Source organism: Arvicola amphibius, chromosome 7 (assembly GCF_903992535.2).
Source record: "Arvicola amphibius chromosome 7, mArvAmp1.2, whole genome shotgun sequence".
Taxonomy (NCBI): Eukaryota; Metazoa; Chordata; class Mammalia; order Rodentia; family Cricetidae; genus Arvicola; species Arvicola amphibius.
The window spans coordinates 23,329,836-23,349,647 of record NC_052053.1 but is presented as its reverse complement, the minus strand read 5'-3'; the positions used below and the strand labels follow the sequence as shown (position 1 = coordinate 23,349,647).

At 42.6% G+C, this 19,812-nt stretch overlaps 1 protein-coding gene across 4 annotated transcripts in view; it reads left to right on the top strand.

The window, feature by feature from the left end:
- The window catches only part of Tanc1 (tetratricopeptide repeat, ankyrin repeat and coiled-coil containing 1), a 223,110-nt gene that overhangs the window by 81,426 nt on the left and 121,872 nt on the right, over positions 1–19,812 (top strand). For all 4 annotated transcript variants that reach the window (XM_038336346.2, XM_038336343.2, XM_038336344.2 and 1 more), the window contains one exon: positions 5,389–5,468. In XM_038336346.2, coding sequence (XP_038192274.1) covers positions 5,408–5,468 — 61 coding nt within the window. In that variant the 5' untranslated portion in view covers positions 5,389–5,407. The remainder of the gene's footprint in view (positions 1–5,388; positions 5,469–19,812) is intronic.

The window sequence follows — 19,812 nt, the reverse complement described above, 5'->3', positions numbered from 1 at the left end:
AACACGGGGGCAGCAAATGTACACTTCTCATATGACTTTTCTGGCTCTCCGTGGGTTCTGGGGACTGGAGCTCAAGTCTTCTTGCTTATATGACAAGTACATTATCCACTGAGCTGTCTCACCAGCCCCTAGTTTGTGTGTGTGTGTGTGTGTGTGTGTGTGTGTGTGTGTATTTCCCGAGATAGGGTTTCTCTGTGTATCTTTGGCTGTCCTGGAACTAGCTCTGTAGATCAGGCTGGTCTCTAACTCACAGAGGTCTACCCGCCTCTGCCTCCTGTGTGCTGGGATTAATGGTGTGCTCTACGATGCCAGGCTCCTCTAGAAGTTTTAAAGGATGAATTTTTGAACTTGTGGTGCCTGGGAAACTCAAGTGATGAGTTTTGAAACTCAAGATGGCAAATGATTATAACAAATAAGGAAATCTAGCCGGATGGTGCCTTTAGTCCCAGCACTCGGGAGGTAGAGGCAGGTGAATATATGTGAGTTTGAGGCTAACCTGGTCTACAGAGTGAGTTCCAGGACAGGCTCCAAAGCTACACAGAGAAACCCTGTCTTGAAAAATCAAATTAAATAAAACAACAACAACATCAAACCAAATAAGAACATCTAGGTGACCCTAGGATATCAGCCTTCTAGGGGTAGTGATTCACCTTTGATTTTCTTTTAAATGAACTGCACGAGAAGCTTGACTTAATTGTATCCAGTAGCCTGAAGGTTACATCATTCTTTTGTTGGGCTTCATAACACATCTTAAAATCTAGCCCTTTGCCAGATGGTAACAGCAGCAGCAAGAAGATGAGTGTCCCTTCCATGGCTGTAAAGGAATTTTCTATTTATCTCACCGTAGATGGTAACTAAGACCCCCATTCCAGAGATCTTGCCTTTTATGGAGCCAGGAAGACTGGACAAATGGGCCTTACTTTGTTCCTCAAAGGTTACTACTGTTGGTTAATACCACACCTAAGTGTTAAAATCTCAATTTTCCAGACTCTTTGGTTCTTCATTTCCAAACACTTCCATGTCACCTAAGACCTTGGCTTTCCTCCTGCTCCTGAGGTGTCAACCATGCATCTTGTGGTGCCCTACATTCTCTTCCCCAAAGTAAATAATCTGTCCCTCTTACAGTGTTATATTTGTGTTTTAATAAATAAAGCTTAACTGAAGGTCAGTGCAAAGCAGTCACACTAGTCAGCCATACAGGTCAGGCAGTGGTTGTACACACCTTTTATCCCAGCAGACACACTAGTTAGCCATAGAGGCTGGGTGATGGTGGTGCATGCTTTTAATCCTAACACTAGAGAGGAATATAAAATGGGAGAAAAGGGTCTCAGCTCATTCTTAATCCAAGGATTCTTAAAGGTAGGATCGCCCAATTTTGGTCTGAGGTAGATGTAAGAGCCAGTGGTTGGCTGTTTTGCTTTTCTGATCTTCAGCTTAAACCCCAATATCCATTTCTGGGATTTTATTATCTATGCTACATGATCTCTCTGTCTTTGTCTGTCTGTCTGTCTGTCTGTCTGTCGCTGTCTGGTACTAGGGCTGGAATCCAGAGCCTTGAGTAAATTGACCAGTACTTTACCTCCAGCTACACCCCCAGATCAAAAGTGTCTAACGTAAAGTTCTAAATATTATCTATGCATTCTGAAATCTGTTTCTCTGCATTCAGAGTCTCACTATGTAATCTAGGCGGGTCTCGGTCTTACTCTTGCTTTGGGCTTCCAGATGGATAGCCAGCCTTATCGTTGTGAACTATAGGAGTGTATCATGGACTCCTATCTCCTCCTCTGGAGACAGTGTCTCACTATGTAGCATAGGATGGTCTCAGACTCAGGGTGATCCTTCTGCCTCAGCCTCCTAAGTGCTGAGATTACAGGTGTGCAGCTCAAAGCAGTTTTCCCTCCCTCCCTCCCTCCCTCCCTCCCTCCCTCCCTCCCTCCCTCCCTCCCTCCCCTCCTCCCCTCCCCTCCCCTCCCCTCCCCTCCCCTCCTTTTGTTTTTGGAGACAGGGTTTCTCTGTGTAGCCCTGGTTGTCCTGGATTCACTCTGTAGGCCAGGCTGGCTGGACTCTGCCTCCCGTGTGTAGGGATTAAAGAAGTCCAACCCTAACCTACATTTGTTCCACATTCTGCCATGGAAAGCTCCAGTTTTCCAGAGAAGAAAACGAGGGTTCTTCCTTGGGCACTTGCATCCGTGCTTTTGGTGTCAAGCATGGTATTTGCAGAGAAGATGAAGGACATGGCTTGTGCTTTTCCTTTCGAACACCTGCTCCTAAGCACTTCCTTGCAGCATGCATGGCTCTGCCCGAGCAACCCGAGAACTTGGCAGTTTCTTTTCAGTGTGCTGGGTCTGACTTTCTGTGTCTGGAATCAGGTGGCGGGGTGGAGGGCGATCTACGTCTTCTCTGTTTGGTTCTTGTTCATGACAAGTCAGTGTCAGATTGTCAGAGGGTAGTGACAGTGGTTGCCCACTGAGAAGGAAGTGTATGGCAAACAAAGGGTATGTTCTGAACGCACAAATGGCTCCTTACTCTCGGTGCCATTGGCATCAAAGAATTTATTTCTACTGTCTACTTTGGTCCTCTAACTGGGGTCGAGAAACTCGCTGTTCTGTAAAGTGGATAGGACTGGCAAAGTGATGCCCACTAAATCAAAGCTCACAGGAGCTTTTGTATAAATCCAGAACACCGATTTATTAATTTACTCCCAGAACCATGTCTGCCAGCATATCAGACCTTTGTGTTAAGAGTGGAATGAGAACGGGGAAGGTAGTTCTGTCTCTCACACTGCCACTTAATATGGTTCTTGAGATGACTGTGTCTATTTCCAGACTTGTACATAGGTCAGTTCACAGACACCGGTGCAGTCAGGTATGCTAGGTGACCTTCTGAGGTCAGTGTTAGCCTGGCTTGTGATTATGACTCCTTTTTTAATTTTGGGCCAGACAAATTTTGCATGACTCAGTTGGATTTTTGCTGATTTCAGAATTTAATTCCTGGGGAAGTCTTTATTTTCCTGCCTTTACTGTGGTGTGTGTTTGCGTGCGTGCCCGCACGTATGGGGTGTGTGTGTGTGTGTGTGTGTGTGTGTGTGTATGTGTACATATGATATGCATGCTATGATAGTAATAATATAGTTATTTTGTACTCACATATGATTCATTTTTCCATGTCATTGTTTGGACAGCTTTTAGAATACAATTTAAACTTTCCCCCAAGTCAGCTATTTGTGGAAGAGTGGGGACCCAGGAGAGAAATCTACAGTTGATACCTGATAGCCTGTTACACCTGAAACTGCTGACGTAGGTCTGACTATCCTAAAAACAGCTGAGCTCCCAACACAGGCCAGAGGGATGTCTGGAATGGGGTGCCAAAAATCAATGTCACCTAGACCTTACTCTGTAGCATGGTGGGTGGTAGCATGGTGGTTCTGCTGCAGATTAGGAATGACCTGATGGTCAATTAAGGGCAGCTTTGTGGACATAGTGTGACCTTGACCTGAGATGACCAGAGGGTCAGGCACAGGCCTCTCTGCGAGAGCCACCATGGCATGCGTGAGGGGTGTAGGCCAAGCTTATGGAATGGTTCTGCTGGTGTTCGCCTTTCTTAGGTGTGCAGTAGTTTTCACTGAGTTACAAACCCAGACAGTTGAAGAAGAAATGTGTGTGCCTATCAAGCATCTATTTTTTTTAAAAAAATTTAAAAATATTTGCTCTCGCCTCCTTTAAATTAAAAACAAGCAATCAAATTCAAAAACTCTTTAGAGAAAGTCTTGCTAACCAGCCCAGGCTGACCTGAAACTGGCGATCCTCCTGCCTCAGCCTCCTGACTACTGGGATTACAGATGTGTGTCTGGCTTTCATGGCCTTTTAAAAGGACCACATCACTTTGCCCTATCTTGAGCATGACTATCAGGAGAAATTTGTGTTTTCTAGGGGGCTCCATATGGGGAGATGCTATATGATTCAAGAAGCATTTCAGAGGCAGAATTGGGCCTGAGCCATGCTCCTTTTGTGTGTAAAGCCTTGTTTGTAGGAAGGTTTAACCCCAAGAACTGCTCTGGCTTCCTAGATATCCTCCTCCTCAGATAGTTTAGTTTTGTTTGTTTGCCCAAAGTGCTCCCTGATCTGAGCGGAGAGGCCAGCCAGCCCCTGGCAGCCTGCTGAGGAGGATGAGCCAGCTAAGGGGCGCAGAGCCCAGCTGGAACTCTGCTTATTTGGGATCAGGCCTTGCTGTTAATTAGCTGAGTGACCCCCGGGTGGACTCAGTCTCCTAGGGTCTGTTTCTTCGTTGGTAAAACAAAGGCTTGGAAAAATAAATACAGGCTCAGGCCACGGGATAAGAAAGGTCACTCTGCTTGCTTATGTGGTCACTCTGGGGATGGCAGCACATTGAGACCCCTGATCCTTCTCAGTGGACGCCACAAAACTGCTTTACTCTGAGCGTTGAGATGTAGCTTGTTGAGGCCACCTGAAGCTCTCAAGTTAGGCAGGTTTGGGATTCCTTCTCTAGTGGAAGTTGGCTCGTGCTCCTACCCCCTGCCCCATCCTTGTGGGCTTGGCACTGCTTGCATGCCTTCTGCCTTCTTCTTGGTGCATCGGCTTCATGAGGAAATAATAGCCCCATTGTTTCTCGTTGTAGAGATGGTTTCCAGTTTCATCTTAATCCTGGGCCATTGTGTTGTTTTTACAAACTCAGTTCAACCCCCTGTGCAAAATGCAGCTCATTCTTTTAAAGGACTCAGCAGCCATCCACAGGCAGATTCTCCTCATCTCCTTCCCAAAGTCATAACTATATATAGTAAAAATGCACGGGAGTGTGCACTGTTTAATTGGGCCACCTGGCATCAGGGTTAAAATGGATTCCATCTGTATTTGGTTTGCAAATGCTTCCGAGGTATGTTCCAATCCAGCAACCTTCCAAAGCGGTGTCTGTGGATTAGTGGCACCTGTAAAAATCATTTCTTTTAACCATGTAGCTTCTCTCTTAATAATCATATCTTTGTGATTTCGTGTTCCCTTCTTGTTTCCGTGAGCTAGGGCTGGCAGGTCTACATCACCTTGCCAAATGCCTTACTACTAGTAATGGGCCCAGTTTAGCCTCATAACCCTGATCAGACGTGGAATGTGGAGAATGCACTGCCTGTGCTGGCTGTCCCTTTTCTAACCTGGCTGTGAACTCCTGATGTCTTCATTGAAAGCTCTAACTCATTCCTGGTGTCTCTGCCCCGTAGTTTCCCACCGCGTGTTTATTCATAGGGAATTCATATAAATCTCAAGGTACTTCTAGGTTATCCTAAGGAATCTTTTTCCGAACATGAATTACACATGAGGTCAATATGCAAACGATAGTCCCAGTGTCTCCTACATTTAACTCCTCCCCTTTTCTCTTCAGAGACAGAAGAGTGTTGACAATGTTGAAGGCTGTGCTGAAGAAGAGCCGAGAAGGAGGAAAGGGAAGCAAGAAAGAAACAGGTATGTGCATGCAGTTGAGTTGAGCGCATCTGGGGTTATGGCGGGCAGCATTGGGCAGACAGATCCCACCAGTACAGGTTAGGTGGGTGCATGACACCCAGAACAGTGTTCTGAAGGCTGCGAGGGCCTCTGTAGTTCTTAAGTTTCTTGTTTTTTAAATGAGAAACAATGTTGGAAGTAAGCTTTAATTTTGAGCCAAATCCTTCCCTCAAAGATGTTAGAGGTTCATAATTTTAACAAGTCGTTCAGATTCAGAAGCACAGTTAAAGACGCTGAAGGATAGCAGTTGTGTTTAGGAGTTTGATTTCTAGGAAGCCCTTTTCCTTGTCCCACATGGAGTTGAATTTTATGTCCGACCAACTGTTGCCTGACTGGTTCTTGTGTTTTTGGGTATCAAATTTTATTCCTAACAGGTGTAGCCCCACTTCATGCCAGACTGCTCACTCAGTGGGAGGAGAGTGGTTTAACTTGGCTTGGGTTTCCCTCCTGTCTGTAGTGTTTTGGTGCCTATTTGGCCATTGTGACTCGAGTGGCATGTTCCATGTGGTCACCTCCTCTAAGGTTGTTCTGGTCGTCAGTCAGTCTCTTCTTCGTTCCAGTTTCTCTTGATAGAAAGTCTATGCATCCTGTGTTTGTATTCACAGTCAAATGAGCTTTTGGAGCTACCCTGCAATCCTCTCTTTCAGCTCATGTGAAATCTACTCTTGCTGGCAAATGGCTCCTTTGAAAATGACTTAATGTCAAGTAATATTTCAGTTTTTGTTTCTGTGACAGTATCATAGATAAGTAAACGTAGCATCATCAATTATAATAAACTTGTAATTCAAAAGACCTTATATATTGTTGATTTGACTCCATGCTTTTATAAGGGGCTCTGTAGACCTCTGGATACTTTGGCTATGTGGACCTAGATAAAGTTTCTGCTTATTACTAATTATCCCTTAAACAGAGCCTGCAAAGTGGCAAACTCACCTCAACAGTGGAGCCTTTATTACAAGGTTGCTGTTAGGATTCTATTACACACTTCTCATTACTGCCTGGGTAAACAGATACAAAGAATAGAAGGAAGCAGATTTTAATGATATAAACAGAAGACTGCATAGTTATCTCCATAACCTTAGAAAATCAACCCCTAGCTTTGAATAATTAATTAGAATTGTTACTATGGAGAAACTTTAGTTCACATAATTTCTTTCCCAGAGCACATTCATCTTCTGCTGGGTCAGGGCCAAAATGTCTTTCTCATTATTTTTCTGAAAGCAGTTAATTTTTTTTCAAAGTTTTGGCTCATCTGATACTAATTCTGGAGACTTTATTTGTTGCCTTCGAGACCTTTGTAATGTTTAGCATAAACGTAGACAGCTTAGGTCTTGGGATGGAGCTGCCAAGCAAACAGGTACCCACCCCCACTCACTTCCAGGACCAGGGTCTGCAAGCCAAACTCCCTATAGAGCAACAGAATCTTTCAACAAAGACTGTCCTCTTCCACGGTGCCAGGGCCATGGGAAATAAGTTTAAATGATGTTCGGCACCTGCGCCTTCAGGCAGGCCAGGCAGCAAGCATAGTTTGCCTTTGAAAGGTTTCCAGTTTCAAAACATGGGACTTGGGGCTTAGGTCTCCCTTTGGCCTTTTAAGAGGAACTACTGCTTTTTCTGTGAGTCCTGTCTTTATCATAGTTCCCACACTCTGGGTTTTTCACTCGGGCACACCAGCTTGAAAACATAATGGGAACATTTTGTATAAAGCATCTGTATGGTCTGTGTTCCTTGCTGTTAACTGGAACCTGGTTTGTGTCATTTTGGGAACAAAGCAGTTGGGGTTTTACGTCCAGATGAAGTCATGTGAAAAGATTTGGGTAAATACTTGGGTTTTGACAACTTCTATGTTGAGTTGTGTGCCAGCTCATCATCTCAGTGAATCCCAGCTGAGTCTTTGAGTTAAAGCTAGAGGTTCTGAGGCAGCTGTGAGACTTGGTAACCAACCACTCTTCCTCCAGCATGGGCAGGCTTTGCAGCACTGTTTCTAATTAAAAGCAATCTTTGCTTGTTTTTGTTTTTCGAGGCAGGGTTTCTCTTTGTAGCCTGGGTTGTCCTGGAACTCATAGACCAAGCTGGCTTTAAACTCACAGAGATCCACCTGCCTCTGCCTCCCAAGTGCTAGGATTAAAGGCATGTGCCCCCTCTGCCTAATTGTTTTATTTTTGGTGCTGTTTTTGAGGCAAGGTTTCTGGTGAGCAGCCCAGCCTGGCCTTGAGTTTATGCTCTTTTTTCCTCTGCTTCCCAGTTGCCCGGATCATAGCCCTGTGCTTGCCATACCAGGTTAAATGTTACTTGTTCTCACTCACAGCCACAGCAAAGATTCAGCCTAGGTCTGTCAACCCCCTAGTGCATTCTGCAGATGAGCTTTATCCCCAGTATTGAAAAGGCTTTCTTCCAGTTTCAGTCCCTAAAAGAATATATCCTATGTATCTACCTTAAGCTGTGTGGAAAAAAATTAGCAAGTGTTGACACTCAAATTATATTTATATATCTCATAAAATGTGAGATTGAATCCCATTGACGGAATTCTAAAATTAGCAAAATTCTTTTTAAAAATGATTATGCATTCCCATCTATGCTGGTAGATGGGCAGAATCTTAGTTTCTGGAAACTGGAGAGGCATGTTGGGGAATGAAATCTCAAAAATTCTGAACTGTTTTGGGGATGCGTGTTCTCTTTGCCCTTGTTGAAGTTCTGTCAGTAAAAAATGAGCCACATCTGTCTCTTGGCCTTGAACTAGGCCTGTGGGAGCAAAAATAAGTAATAAAGGCTATCAAGATAGCTCACCTGGTAAAGTGCTTGCTTCTAAGCCTGCAGGATGGCTTGCATTTGATCCCCATTTCCACAATCTGGAAAGAGAATTATCTTCTGAAGCTTGTCCTTTAATGTGAGTGTGCACATTATATGTAAATGCATACACATACATATATAAATACATATATATATGGTGCACACATAATATAAATATATATTTTAAAAGTCAGTATTTAGCCACAGTAGAAGGATGTGTTAGACAAAGACGTCTCCTTTCTTCTCGTTTTCATGGCAAAGTCTTGTTTTAAAACCAGCACATGAGGCCCCGTCTTTATCCCGAATTTCTTGATTTCATCTGACGTATCTTACCAGATGATTTTCATGCAATGCTTATTAAACTGTTATTAAAATGGGTTAGTTCTACTGTATTCTGTGGTCAGGAGTATCTGATGTGAGATCTAACCTAACAAGAGTGTCGAGCGCGTTAAACCAGCAGAGGCTGGCTTCCTTTCTTCTCTAGAGAAAATGAATAACGTTCCATGTTGAAACAGCAGAAGTCTTTAATAATAAATCTGCAAGATTTATGCTGACATAAATGATAAAGCTTTATTGATGACTCAAGACTGAATAAAAATAAATCTTAAATTCCTAGGTATATATACATATATATATTTATTATATAATAAAATATATATTATTATATATAATATTATAAATATAACATACATATTTATTATTTCAAGCCAACTAGTTCCCCCAAAATTATCTGTACAGTTATTCTCTGATGAAATCCCTCCTTTGTTGTTGACTCTTGTAGTCCTGGGGATCAAATCCTGGACCTCGAAATATGCTTCATCACTGATAGAAGCTTGCCCTCAACACAATGGCTTGGTTTCGAGTGTAGCACGAATTCTAATTGGTATTGGTGATAAAAACCCAGAGTCAGATACTAGGAGGTGAAAGCTGAGAGACCAGAGAAGCAGTGCAGCCAGCCACTAGAGAGACCTTTTACCTCTACCGAATCCTCAGACCAAAAGGGCGATCCTGTCCTCAGACTACATCTGTCTCCACCAAACCTCAGACTGCACTGAACTCCTGTCTCCTCCCATTTATATTCCTCTCTCTACCCAGCCATATTGCTCCTGTCTCCACCTCCATATGGATTAAAGCCCGGGAATCCAAAGCAGTGGGATCACCTTTGTGTGAGCTCTGTTTCTCTTTTAGACAGATTCGACCTCGTGTAGCACAGGGTGGCCTTGAACTAACAGAGTTCCCTCTGCCTCTGTCTCAACGAGTCCTGGGATTAAAGGTGTGTGACACACTACTCCCTGGCCTTTAGTGGCTTAGCTATGTACTCTGATCTTTAGGCAAGTTTTATTTGTTAAAATACAAAATATCAATATATTTGAGGACTTTTTTTTTTTTTAAAGATTTTCGAAAGGGATAGTTTTAGGTTCACAGGAAAATCGACTAGACGATATAGCAGCTTCCCCCACGTGTATCCAGCTTCTCCTATTGAAAACAGCCACACCAGAGTGCTCCGTTTGGTGTATTTGTCACACTGGCACTGACAGTGACACAAAGATAGTTTACAGTAGGGCCCGTGTGTAGAGAATATCGTAGTACCATACAAAACATTTTGACCTCATCCTGTGTGTTTCTTTTTCTCTAACACAGCATAAAATTGATATAAAAATTCATCTGGAAGAGAGGGGGGGGTCTTAGGACTAGGCAAGGAGAACTGGAAATCATGTCAGGTACTTGTAGAACGGCTAAGCCTGGTTCACATGCCTGGGTTCTCTGCAAAGAAGCTGGAAGAGTGTGTGTAAATTTTTCATGTCTGTGGGGCAGGTGCATTTTGCCTCCCATCAGGGTTCTTAAGTCAGAGACAGTGGGAAGGTGTCTTTCCCCTCCAAACTGACTTGGTGTAGCTCATGATAATAGCCAGTACTTCACGACAAGCAGCCGGCTTGGCTACAGTTTTGTTCTTGCTGTTAAGAAATAAAACATACTTTTATCTGATATCTAATACAATTAAAGTTCACAGTGGATAATGATAAGTTTTATTTTTAACATAGCTTTTTTTTGTTTGTTTGTTGTTGTTGTTTTTGGTCCTCCATATGGAAGATCTCTTGCCTTCTTTAAGAGGGGACTGGGCACTCTCCCTGTTTGTATCCCTTCTTTAGTCAACTTTTACTTGATTATTCTCTCTCTCTCGTGTGTGTGTGTGTGTGTGTGTGTGTGTGTGTGTGTGTGTGTAGGAAATGGTCTTAGTTTGGAGCAATTTATTAAGCTTTGGCCTTTACCTTTTCCATCACCGAAACCCAGGTGTTTGGCTAAACACACTTGTAATGTGTTAATTAAGGCAGTGGATAGTTTCTCAGCCTCTGTGTGTACCCAATTAATTGGTTTGTTTTGCATTTGTTTCTTCAGTTTGAATTCGTAGCAAAAGGAAGCTGTTGTCGTCTGCAGAGTCTAAAAGCCATTGATGTGATTGTTAAACTTGGTATTTTAAGCCGTTCCAGGCTGCCTTCTGGCTTTCAGTGGTACCTTCTAAAAATGCCTCAATATAAATGGCGCTTTGTTTCATCCAGAAAATATGAAGCTGCTTTTGATTATTCTGTGTTCTGTTGCTCGCTTTCTGCGGCTGTGGACCATTATTTAGGAATTCGGTGGAGCGACCGTAGTGTTGAGATGTGGCTGTTTGGTATCTCCTGTTAAGAGTACAAACTATTTCTCCAGCAACACAGTAACCAGAACAATTCCCTCTCAAGGTAATGCATTTCTCTTTAGCAGAGCATTTGAATAACCGAATAAAGTGTCAGTCTCTGATTTAAGCACAGTGTGGAGCTAGGGTGCAACTTTCCCCAGGGTCTGCTAGGTTTCTGCATCATAGGTTTGTTTTGTTCTCTTCAGGCACACAAAGTCTACAAACAAACCAAAACACCAGAATTTAGAATTAGCGGTCACAAATTCAAATTTCAGCATGATCACCTCTGGGCTGGTTGAAACTTGGGCAAAACTTTCTTATAGAGATATTGTCAAGATTTAATTAGAAATTCTTTCATCGGGGGGTGGTGGTGGTGGTGCTGACATACACCTTTGATCCTAGCACTCAGGAGGCAGAGACAGGTGGATCTCTCTGAGTTCAAGGCCAGCCAGAGCTGCTAAACAGAGAAAGTCTGTCTCAAAAAACAAAACAAAGAGAAAAGAAATTCTTTCTACCTGTGTTGATACTTAGATTCTGCTAGATATTCATTGCACCTTTTCTTTCTTTAGAAAACTGTGGCAGTTTAAAGAACAGAGGAGATGCAGACGAAGGCCACCCTTAAACTTGCTGTTTGCAGCCCTCCTGTCTCTGCCTCTCAGACAGTGGGATCCTAGGTGTGCACCATTGTGCTGGCTAGTTCAGCTGACATGGGCTGGAGCCATTTGGAAAGAGGGAACCTCAATTGAGAGAATACCTTGACCAGATTGGCCTCTGGGCAAGCCCGTGGGTGCATTTTCTTGATTGATGATTGGTGTAGGAAAGCCCAAGCTCTGTTGATAGCACCCCTGGGCTGCTGGTGCTAGGTTCTGTAAGAAAGCAGGCTGAAGAAGCCATGCAGAATAAGCCCGTAAGAAGCATTCCTCTATGGCTTCTACTTTGGTTCCTGCCTTGAGTTCCTGCCCAGGACTTCCTCAGGGAAGGACTGTTATCTAGAAGTGTAAGATGAAGATAAACCCTTTCATCCCTGCATCTTTTGGTCATTTTCATAATGACAATAAAGATTCTAAGTAAGATAACCATTAATTATACTGGGTGTCAAACAAAAGTCTTTTTTCTCCTAAAGAGAAAGCTAATGAGAAGTCAGGACTCATCTCAGATAAGAATGATATTCTAGAAGCTTCTTTTGATGACTTCCTATTCCTAAATATGGAGTCTACTATCTATTTGGGGTGATAAAGGTGCTTCTCCCATCTTTATTCGTTCCTCCATAATCTAACTAGTAAGCTCTGAGTTGTTTACTAGATGGTAGTTTATATTTTGGAAATTCTTTTTCTGTATTTTTTCATCATTAGCCTTCTTTGTGCAATTAAACTGGAAGGCAGCTTCCCTTGTAAAAGTGATTTCAGGAGATGCCAAGAAGATCTGAGGATAGATCTCTAAATACAGTCTATAGACTGTTCTAACACATCCTCATTCACGAAGGTCTTTAGTTTTGAAATACAGACCTTTATTTTCTTCATCCACGGGTTGCTTTCCCATGCTTTACGGAAGCATAAATAATAAACGCGTTAGAGGAAGGGAACATGCGTGGGGCATTTGTCATGTGTTGGACACCTGCACATGCGGGCCATGATGGCTTCCTCATGAACTTCCTGTTTGCTGTGTGGTGCAGACTTGGAGCAAGCTCTGTGCTATAGGGAAAGGGAAGGCGATCACCCAGAACCTCCCACTCCATGTGGCCAATGAGACCTCCAGGAAGACGCTTCCTGCCGGAATCATCATAAAAGCTGATGCAAAGCTCCCTATGCTTTTCCTTGAGCTCCTACTGGATGTGTATGCATGCAAAAGGAAGCTTAACTTCAACAGGAAAATAAGTTAGAGACTCAGTTAAGAATATTTTTTGTTTATCAAACTGGATTTTATTTCAGTTTTTTCCCCCTCTATGAAAGGTTTTCTGTTTTTTTGTTTTGTTTTGGTTTTTTTTTAAACCTGCAAAGAGCCTCATCAGTATGTTTCATGCTTCTATAAAATCTCCATATTTTAGTTTCTATGTGAGCTGTTTGCATTTTGAGGAATTTCAAGGTTTTATTTCTATTCTACAAAAGTATGGACAGCTGGGCTCACCTCCCTCTCCTGGCCCATAGTTTCTGCAGAGGAGACTGTGGTGGCTTAACTTTTAGCGGGCGATGATCTGAACTTAGCATTTTTGGTTAAAGTCTTAGGAATAAAAATCAAAGCATTATCTCAACAACTGATTTAATTTTTCACTATTAAGTTTTCAACTAGGAGTTGCCCGTATTTAAGGTGGTGTGGGAGCATCCAGGTGATTATATTTGACCTGATGCTGTCCCAGTGCACAGAGGACACAGGAACTGTTTTCTATCCGAGGAGAATGTGCACTCAGTAGCTGTAGTGGTTTGGGTTCTTGGTTGGGGCCCTTTAAAAAAATATTTACTTGTATTTGTGGGTGTATGTGTTTCTGCCTGTCTGTGTGTGCCTGTGGATCCCAGGAGAAGGCGGCACATCCCTTGAAGCTGGAGTTATAGGCAGATATGAGCATCCTGTCACAGGCTCTGGGATTATCTGTAGTTTTCCTGGGTCGTGGCACTGGCTGATTAGCAAGGCTAGGAGCCTGGCTGTGAACTCTAGGATAAGGATAGAAGGGGGAGTCATGTGGGTTGCTTCAGCTTTACTTTCCCGCCCTGAGTAGTTAGATGTCATTGCATCTTCTATGAGGGCTCTCCAGAAGGACAGGTTTTAGATAGCTGTAGTTTATTTTAGAAAATATTGTTCCAAGTACCAGATATGAACATTATTTTGATTTTTGATAGTGCATTTTCTTATCTGGTGAAGCTGCCATAACAAAACATCTTTGGTGGGGTGGCTAAGACAACAGGAATTTATGTGTTTTCAGTTCTGGAGGCTGAAAATTTGAGATCAGGGAGCCAGCATGTCAGGTTATGGTGAGGGTTTTCCTGGTTGGTGGAAAGTGGCCTCCTAGCTGTGCCTGCATGTGGTGGAGAGAGACACCATGCTTCTTACACGCGTGTTGTACACTAACAAGGACTGTGCGCTTACATCATGTAACTGTTGAGCCGGCATTGTCTGCCTAATGCCCAGAGTCTCATCTGTAAACACTGCCACACCACAGGGTGTTACAGTGTCAACATAAGAGGACACAGTGTGCCATAGCATTTCCTGTTCTTAAAGCGTGATGCTGTAATTCACTGATGAAAAACACACCATTAAAGAAAAAGACGGCTGTCAATTAAATTTCTACAGTACTTTTGTTAAGGTTTTGTGTAATCTGTCTTGGAGATAGTTTTTGACACATGTTACTTTAAAGAGTTCTTTTATGTTTGTTTATATTTATGTATGACATGCGCCATGGCATGCCTTTGGAAGCCAGAGAGCATTTTCTGGAGTTTGTTTTTTCTATCACTGGGATTGAACTCAGGACCTCAGGCCTGGTGGCAAGTGTCTCCGTCATGCCCACCCTCGCTTTTTTGTTTTTGTAATTATAAAAATAAAACAAATTGGTTATGATTAAAATTCTTTTCAGAGTGCAGTCACTATTTTATTAACATTTCTTGTCAGGTGTGGAGGAACAAGCTTTCATCCCAGCACTCTGGAGGCTGGGGCAGAAGGCTGGTGTGAGTGCAAGGTCAACCTGGGCTACGTAGTGAACGCTTTATGATCTTAACGGACACCATTTTTAAAAAAATGTCTTGCTACTAATAAAATTGAGAATAACTATGGATCTTTGAAGCAATGTCCAATAGGGAAAATGAGGAAACGATGAAGAAAAGAAGACAGGATGCTTTTGCTTTAAACACACACGCACACACACACACACACACCCTCCGTCTTCAAAAGCTGCCCAATATTCTACTGCGTCATCGTACTTTGGTTGGTTTGTTTCTCCCTCTGGAAGATAAACACATTTGTATGAGTTGGTTCCTGTAGGAGAAGGAAGGTTCCCAGACTGCAGTCAAGGGTTAAGAAAAGAGATGGATTTGGTTTGAGCTCGTGGTGCCCTTCGCAAGTTGTTTTCCAGAAATTCTGTACTGGTCGTCATGTATGTTAAGTGGCATGTGTGAGCACACTCTTGGCTCGATTCTTCTCAGTATTAAGTATGTTGTGAGTTTTAATAGTGCCGATGTTGTAGGTAAACTGTATATCTCATTAAAGCTAGTATTTGAGACCTCTGTGTGTTTTTTCTGCTCAAGTACATTACCTTTCCAGTGACCTTTTGTTCTGGCTCACTCTGTTCTGTTGGCCTTGGCCAGGGCCCGATCAGTCCCTCTTCTGCTTTCCTAGTGTGGCCCTGGTTTGTATGTGTGGCATTTCCTTTTCTCCTTTTTACATTTTGTTTGTTTTTGTTTCAAGAGATAGGATACTTGATTTGGGGCCCAGAATGATCCTGAACTTGTGTGATTAGCAGGTCCTCTGGCCTTGGTTTCAGAGTGCTGGGATTTAAAGGCATGTGCTACCGCATCTGGCGGATGTGTTACTGTTCGTTTTGATAGTTGTGAGGTGGAAGCCTGGCCCGAGTGCACTTGCCTGTAAGCCCAGCACTCAAGTGAGTTTAGAACCTGGGCTAGCCTCAATGATGATTTCCTGCTATCCTGGGCGACGCAAGGAGACTGTCTTAAAATGAAAGCTTTATTGTCCTTCTGGTCATGATTAAGAATTAATTTTGAAATGAATCTCCCTGCATGTACCTGTCTGTGTTCCCATGAGAGGAGGTGTAGTTTTTTTAAAAAGTAGTTTTTTTTTAATTTATATTTTTCTTGATTTTGCTGAAATACCCTCCAGAAAGATGATGTTAAATTTATAGCCCTACCAACAATGTACTAGAAAATGTGTTTATTCAAATCCTTACCAACATTGTAGTTAAACAATTTCATCTTTGCGAGTATCAGGAAAGTTGCGTTTTAATGTTTTAATTAGAATTTTTTAAAGAGGTATGAATTTAGCACCTTACATGTTCATTGAAGCCATCCTGTCTGAAACTGTATTGTTGCTGTATAGCTTACCAGCTCCACGAACCTGGACTTAACATGCTCTGTGCTCATTGCTCACTTACAAGGATTGAATTAATCAATATTATAGAAGGGTTTTCAGATGATGTTTGACATTGTATGTATTGTCTAGCTTTTTGTCAATAATAAAATTTATTTCTTTATCCTGCTTGTTTGCCTCATTTCTCATTGGGTTTATTAGCTATTTCAATATTTTAATGAGTGCTTAATCATTGAGAGCTTTATCAGCTGAAAGTTTTAAGCAAGGCAAACATGTCTTATGTTTAATTTTGAATTACAACGCCTAAAAAGACTTTATCTAAGTCATCCTTTATATTTGATTGGATTAAGTGACGGATTCTGTACTGATACTGTAAGTTCAGTGTTAAGTCACTTTTTGAGGCGATGAACTCTGTGTCCCTCCTTTGTGCCCAAGAGTGATGCTGATGGGATTACACCTCTCTGACCCACATCCACAGCACCAGGTACGGTTCTGAAGATGAGATCCTTTGTAGGACTTGTTCCTTCTTGAACAGTCAGCTGTTAACACGGCTGGCTGGGCTCTCTAAACACGAGACCAGGTACTGTTTGATGTAGGAAGGTTTTGTATTGAAGTGAGTTTAGAGCGTTTCTGTAATGCTTTCAGCCAGGCACTCAGGAGGCTGAAGTGGGATTGCAAGCTGGAGGTCGGTCTGGGCTGTATAGTGAAACTCTGTCTTGGAACACAAACCCAGATAAGGAAACAAAACAAAGCAGACCAGTCGTATGAAGTGGCCTCTCAGTTTCAAGTTTGAAGGCCTAATAGCTTTCTTAGAACAGCTTACTATATTTCTTTGAACCTTTACCTTTCTTGCCTATGAAATAAAGGTAATTTGTATCAGATAGCAATTATGAGAGTCAAATGCAGTGAATTTTGTTTGAAAATTTGAACATCAGGTGCGATTAGAAGGAACCTCATGTGGCACCTTTGACTGTGAGGAAATGCTCATCAGGTGTGAAAATAAAGTGTACACACGCAGATATTTAAATATATCATGGGCTTTGATATGCAGATGGGATTTGTTTTCCTTAAGACAGTAAAGAAATGAGGAAGTGAACCACAGTTGACCAGGAAGCAGATTCTCTAGAGAAGACATCATGGCCTTTATGAAAAAGTTATTCTTCGCCGCACACTGTTATACATTGTGCTCAATGCTTATATTTGCCTGATGTAATGGATAGTTTTATAAATGTAGGGTACAGTGGTGGCAGAGTGCTTGCTGAGGATGCTCAAGGCCCTGGGTTTGATTCCTAGGTCCACAGAAGGAAAACGAAGGAAAGCCACTCTGAACTATGTAAAGATGGCATGGTTAAGTCGCAAAGGCAAATAGTCCAGTTTCTCTGTCCCGGAAGTGAGTGGTCTGGGTGCTTGGGTTCAGCTCCCAGCTTAAGCTGCTGAACCTCACCGTCTTCCCAGTTTTGCTTCTGTGACATGGGGGAGAAGAACACTGCAGAGCCGATCTGTTGAATATTTAAAGTCAGAACTAAAAACAAATTATCAGGGGAGAAAAGGATATGAATATTGACCACAAGCAGACTTGTATTCCCTAAATAATACAGCACAACCCCCAATTTACATAGCATTTCCATTGTATTAGCTATTGTCCAACATCTGGGAATGATTTTAAAGAATACAAGAAGATCTATGTAGGTTTTATGCAAATAATATGTCATTTTTCATAAGGGATTTGATCTTCCTAAGATTTTAGTATCTACTGGGGATATTGGAACCAATCCCCTGCCAATACCTAGGGGCAAATGCTGATTCTTTGAAGAGAAAATGAGTTAAAAATCAGTTTAACAGTGCCTGGACCATAGTGAGCATGTTAGAAACGTTTGCTCTTGTATTTGATGGGAAGCTCTTTGCTTTTCTGTCTCTTTCCACTCTCCGTTGGACGTTAGTAACTGGTGGCGTCTTGGACGTGTTGTTTCATTAGCTCACTTATTTGTGTGGCCAGCCTGACCCTGGCCACTCCATGTGGTGCAGATGGGGGAGGCATGCAGGGTAAATTGCTGTAAACAGTCTGGGAAGACATGTGTTCGCTATGAGATGGAAGAGGGCAGGGGTACTGGGGCCTAGATGCAAGGATTTGAAACAAGAAGCCTCTGTGCCAGCAAAGATGTGTGTGCGTTTGAAGGGCTGTGCCCGAGATTCACCGCTCACTTCATCTGTACAGGAACAGATTCTAGTGTAATCTAGTGATGGGCAGTCCTACACCTGGCTAGTCTCCTCCGCCAGACCCACTCAGTTGTCACCTTGGAAACCACTGGATGGGGACCACACATCTGTGCCTTGGTGGGAGTTGTTGAGTGGTCGGAGCTGCCGGTGTGCTGCCTTTTCTTTCTGTGTCACTTCAGGGACATCCCAACTAGTTATGCAACATTTGTGTATGTGACTTTGAAAACTCTTCGGCAAAGTATATTCCCCCATTCTACAGCAAAACTGTGCTCTTGGCAGTCCTATAAAGATGAACTTTAAATACAGATACACAAGTACAGCAGTTAAAGGATTCTATTACAAAAGAACACAGCACACGGTTTGATCAAAGCAGCTTGTCAGTGCATTTCATTTTATCATGTTTGTGCTGATTCTGTGTCAACATTTGCACACTCACATACTTATACTTACAAGTTAGATACACAGGAAGGAATAGCTAGGGATTAGGATTTTCCTGTGCAGCTTGCATGATGTTAGAGGGCTCTTTTCCCAGAGACATGCTTGAAGAATGGATGAAGCAAATAACTTGCAATCCATTTCATGTTTTAGAAGTTGCGGTTAGGGTAGAATGTTAATATGGTTAGCTGCCGCGAGACAATGTTGACATTGTTGCTAAGATATGTTATCAGACCTGTCATTGAGGCTGCTGTTTTGGAAACTGTGTGTGTGTGTGTGTGTGTGTGTGTGTGTGTGTGTGTGTATGTGTATGAGAGACAGAGAGATGACAGAGCAGACATGGTATATAGAATACAAAGAACAAAAAAACAGTGGTAGCACATGCCTTTAACCCCAGCACTTTGGAGGCAGATGCAGGCAGATCTCTGGGAGTTCGAGGTCAGCCTCGTCTACAGAGAGAGTTCCAGGACAGCCAGGGCTACACAATGAAACCCTGTCTCAAGAAACAGAACGAAAGTCCAAAACCCAGTAAATGCAAAGCCATTTCATTCTCTCCTCTAGTCCCACACATCAATATGGGCCTAAAAAGGACCTGGTTAAATAAATTGACATGTACATAGTCAATTTATATGATCTCTGGAATAGGAACAGAGTTGGTTATGCTGTGCAGTTTTGAGTATGTGTGTATTAGGGGTGTGTGTGTGTGTGTGTGTGTGTGTGTTTGTATGTGTGCAGAGGCCAAACTCAGGTGTTATTTTGTGGGTACCACACAGCTTGGATTCTCTCACAGACTTGGTGCTCACTAGGTAAGCCAGGCCAGCCAGGTAGTGAGCTCAGGGAGCCTTCTGCCTCTGCCTCTCCAGTGTTGGCTGGGATGGCAAGTGTACCATGCAGCATTTTTTTTTTTTAATGTGGATTCTGTGGAGGAATCTTCACAATTGAAAAAAAAATTTCTTTTGGTTATTTTTGAGAATTTCACATTCTACCTAGAAACTGTGAGCTATCCCCTCTCCCCAAATGTTTGTAGATAGTTTTCCCTGTGAGGAAAATTTCCTTTGAACTGAAACAGGAGAGATCGCAGCTCCCTATATCCTCGCTCTTTCTCTTTAGTGAGGCCTGCTGGCACACGGCTTTGCCGTTGGTACTGGTAGAGTTTGGGACTGA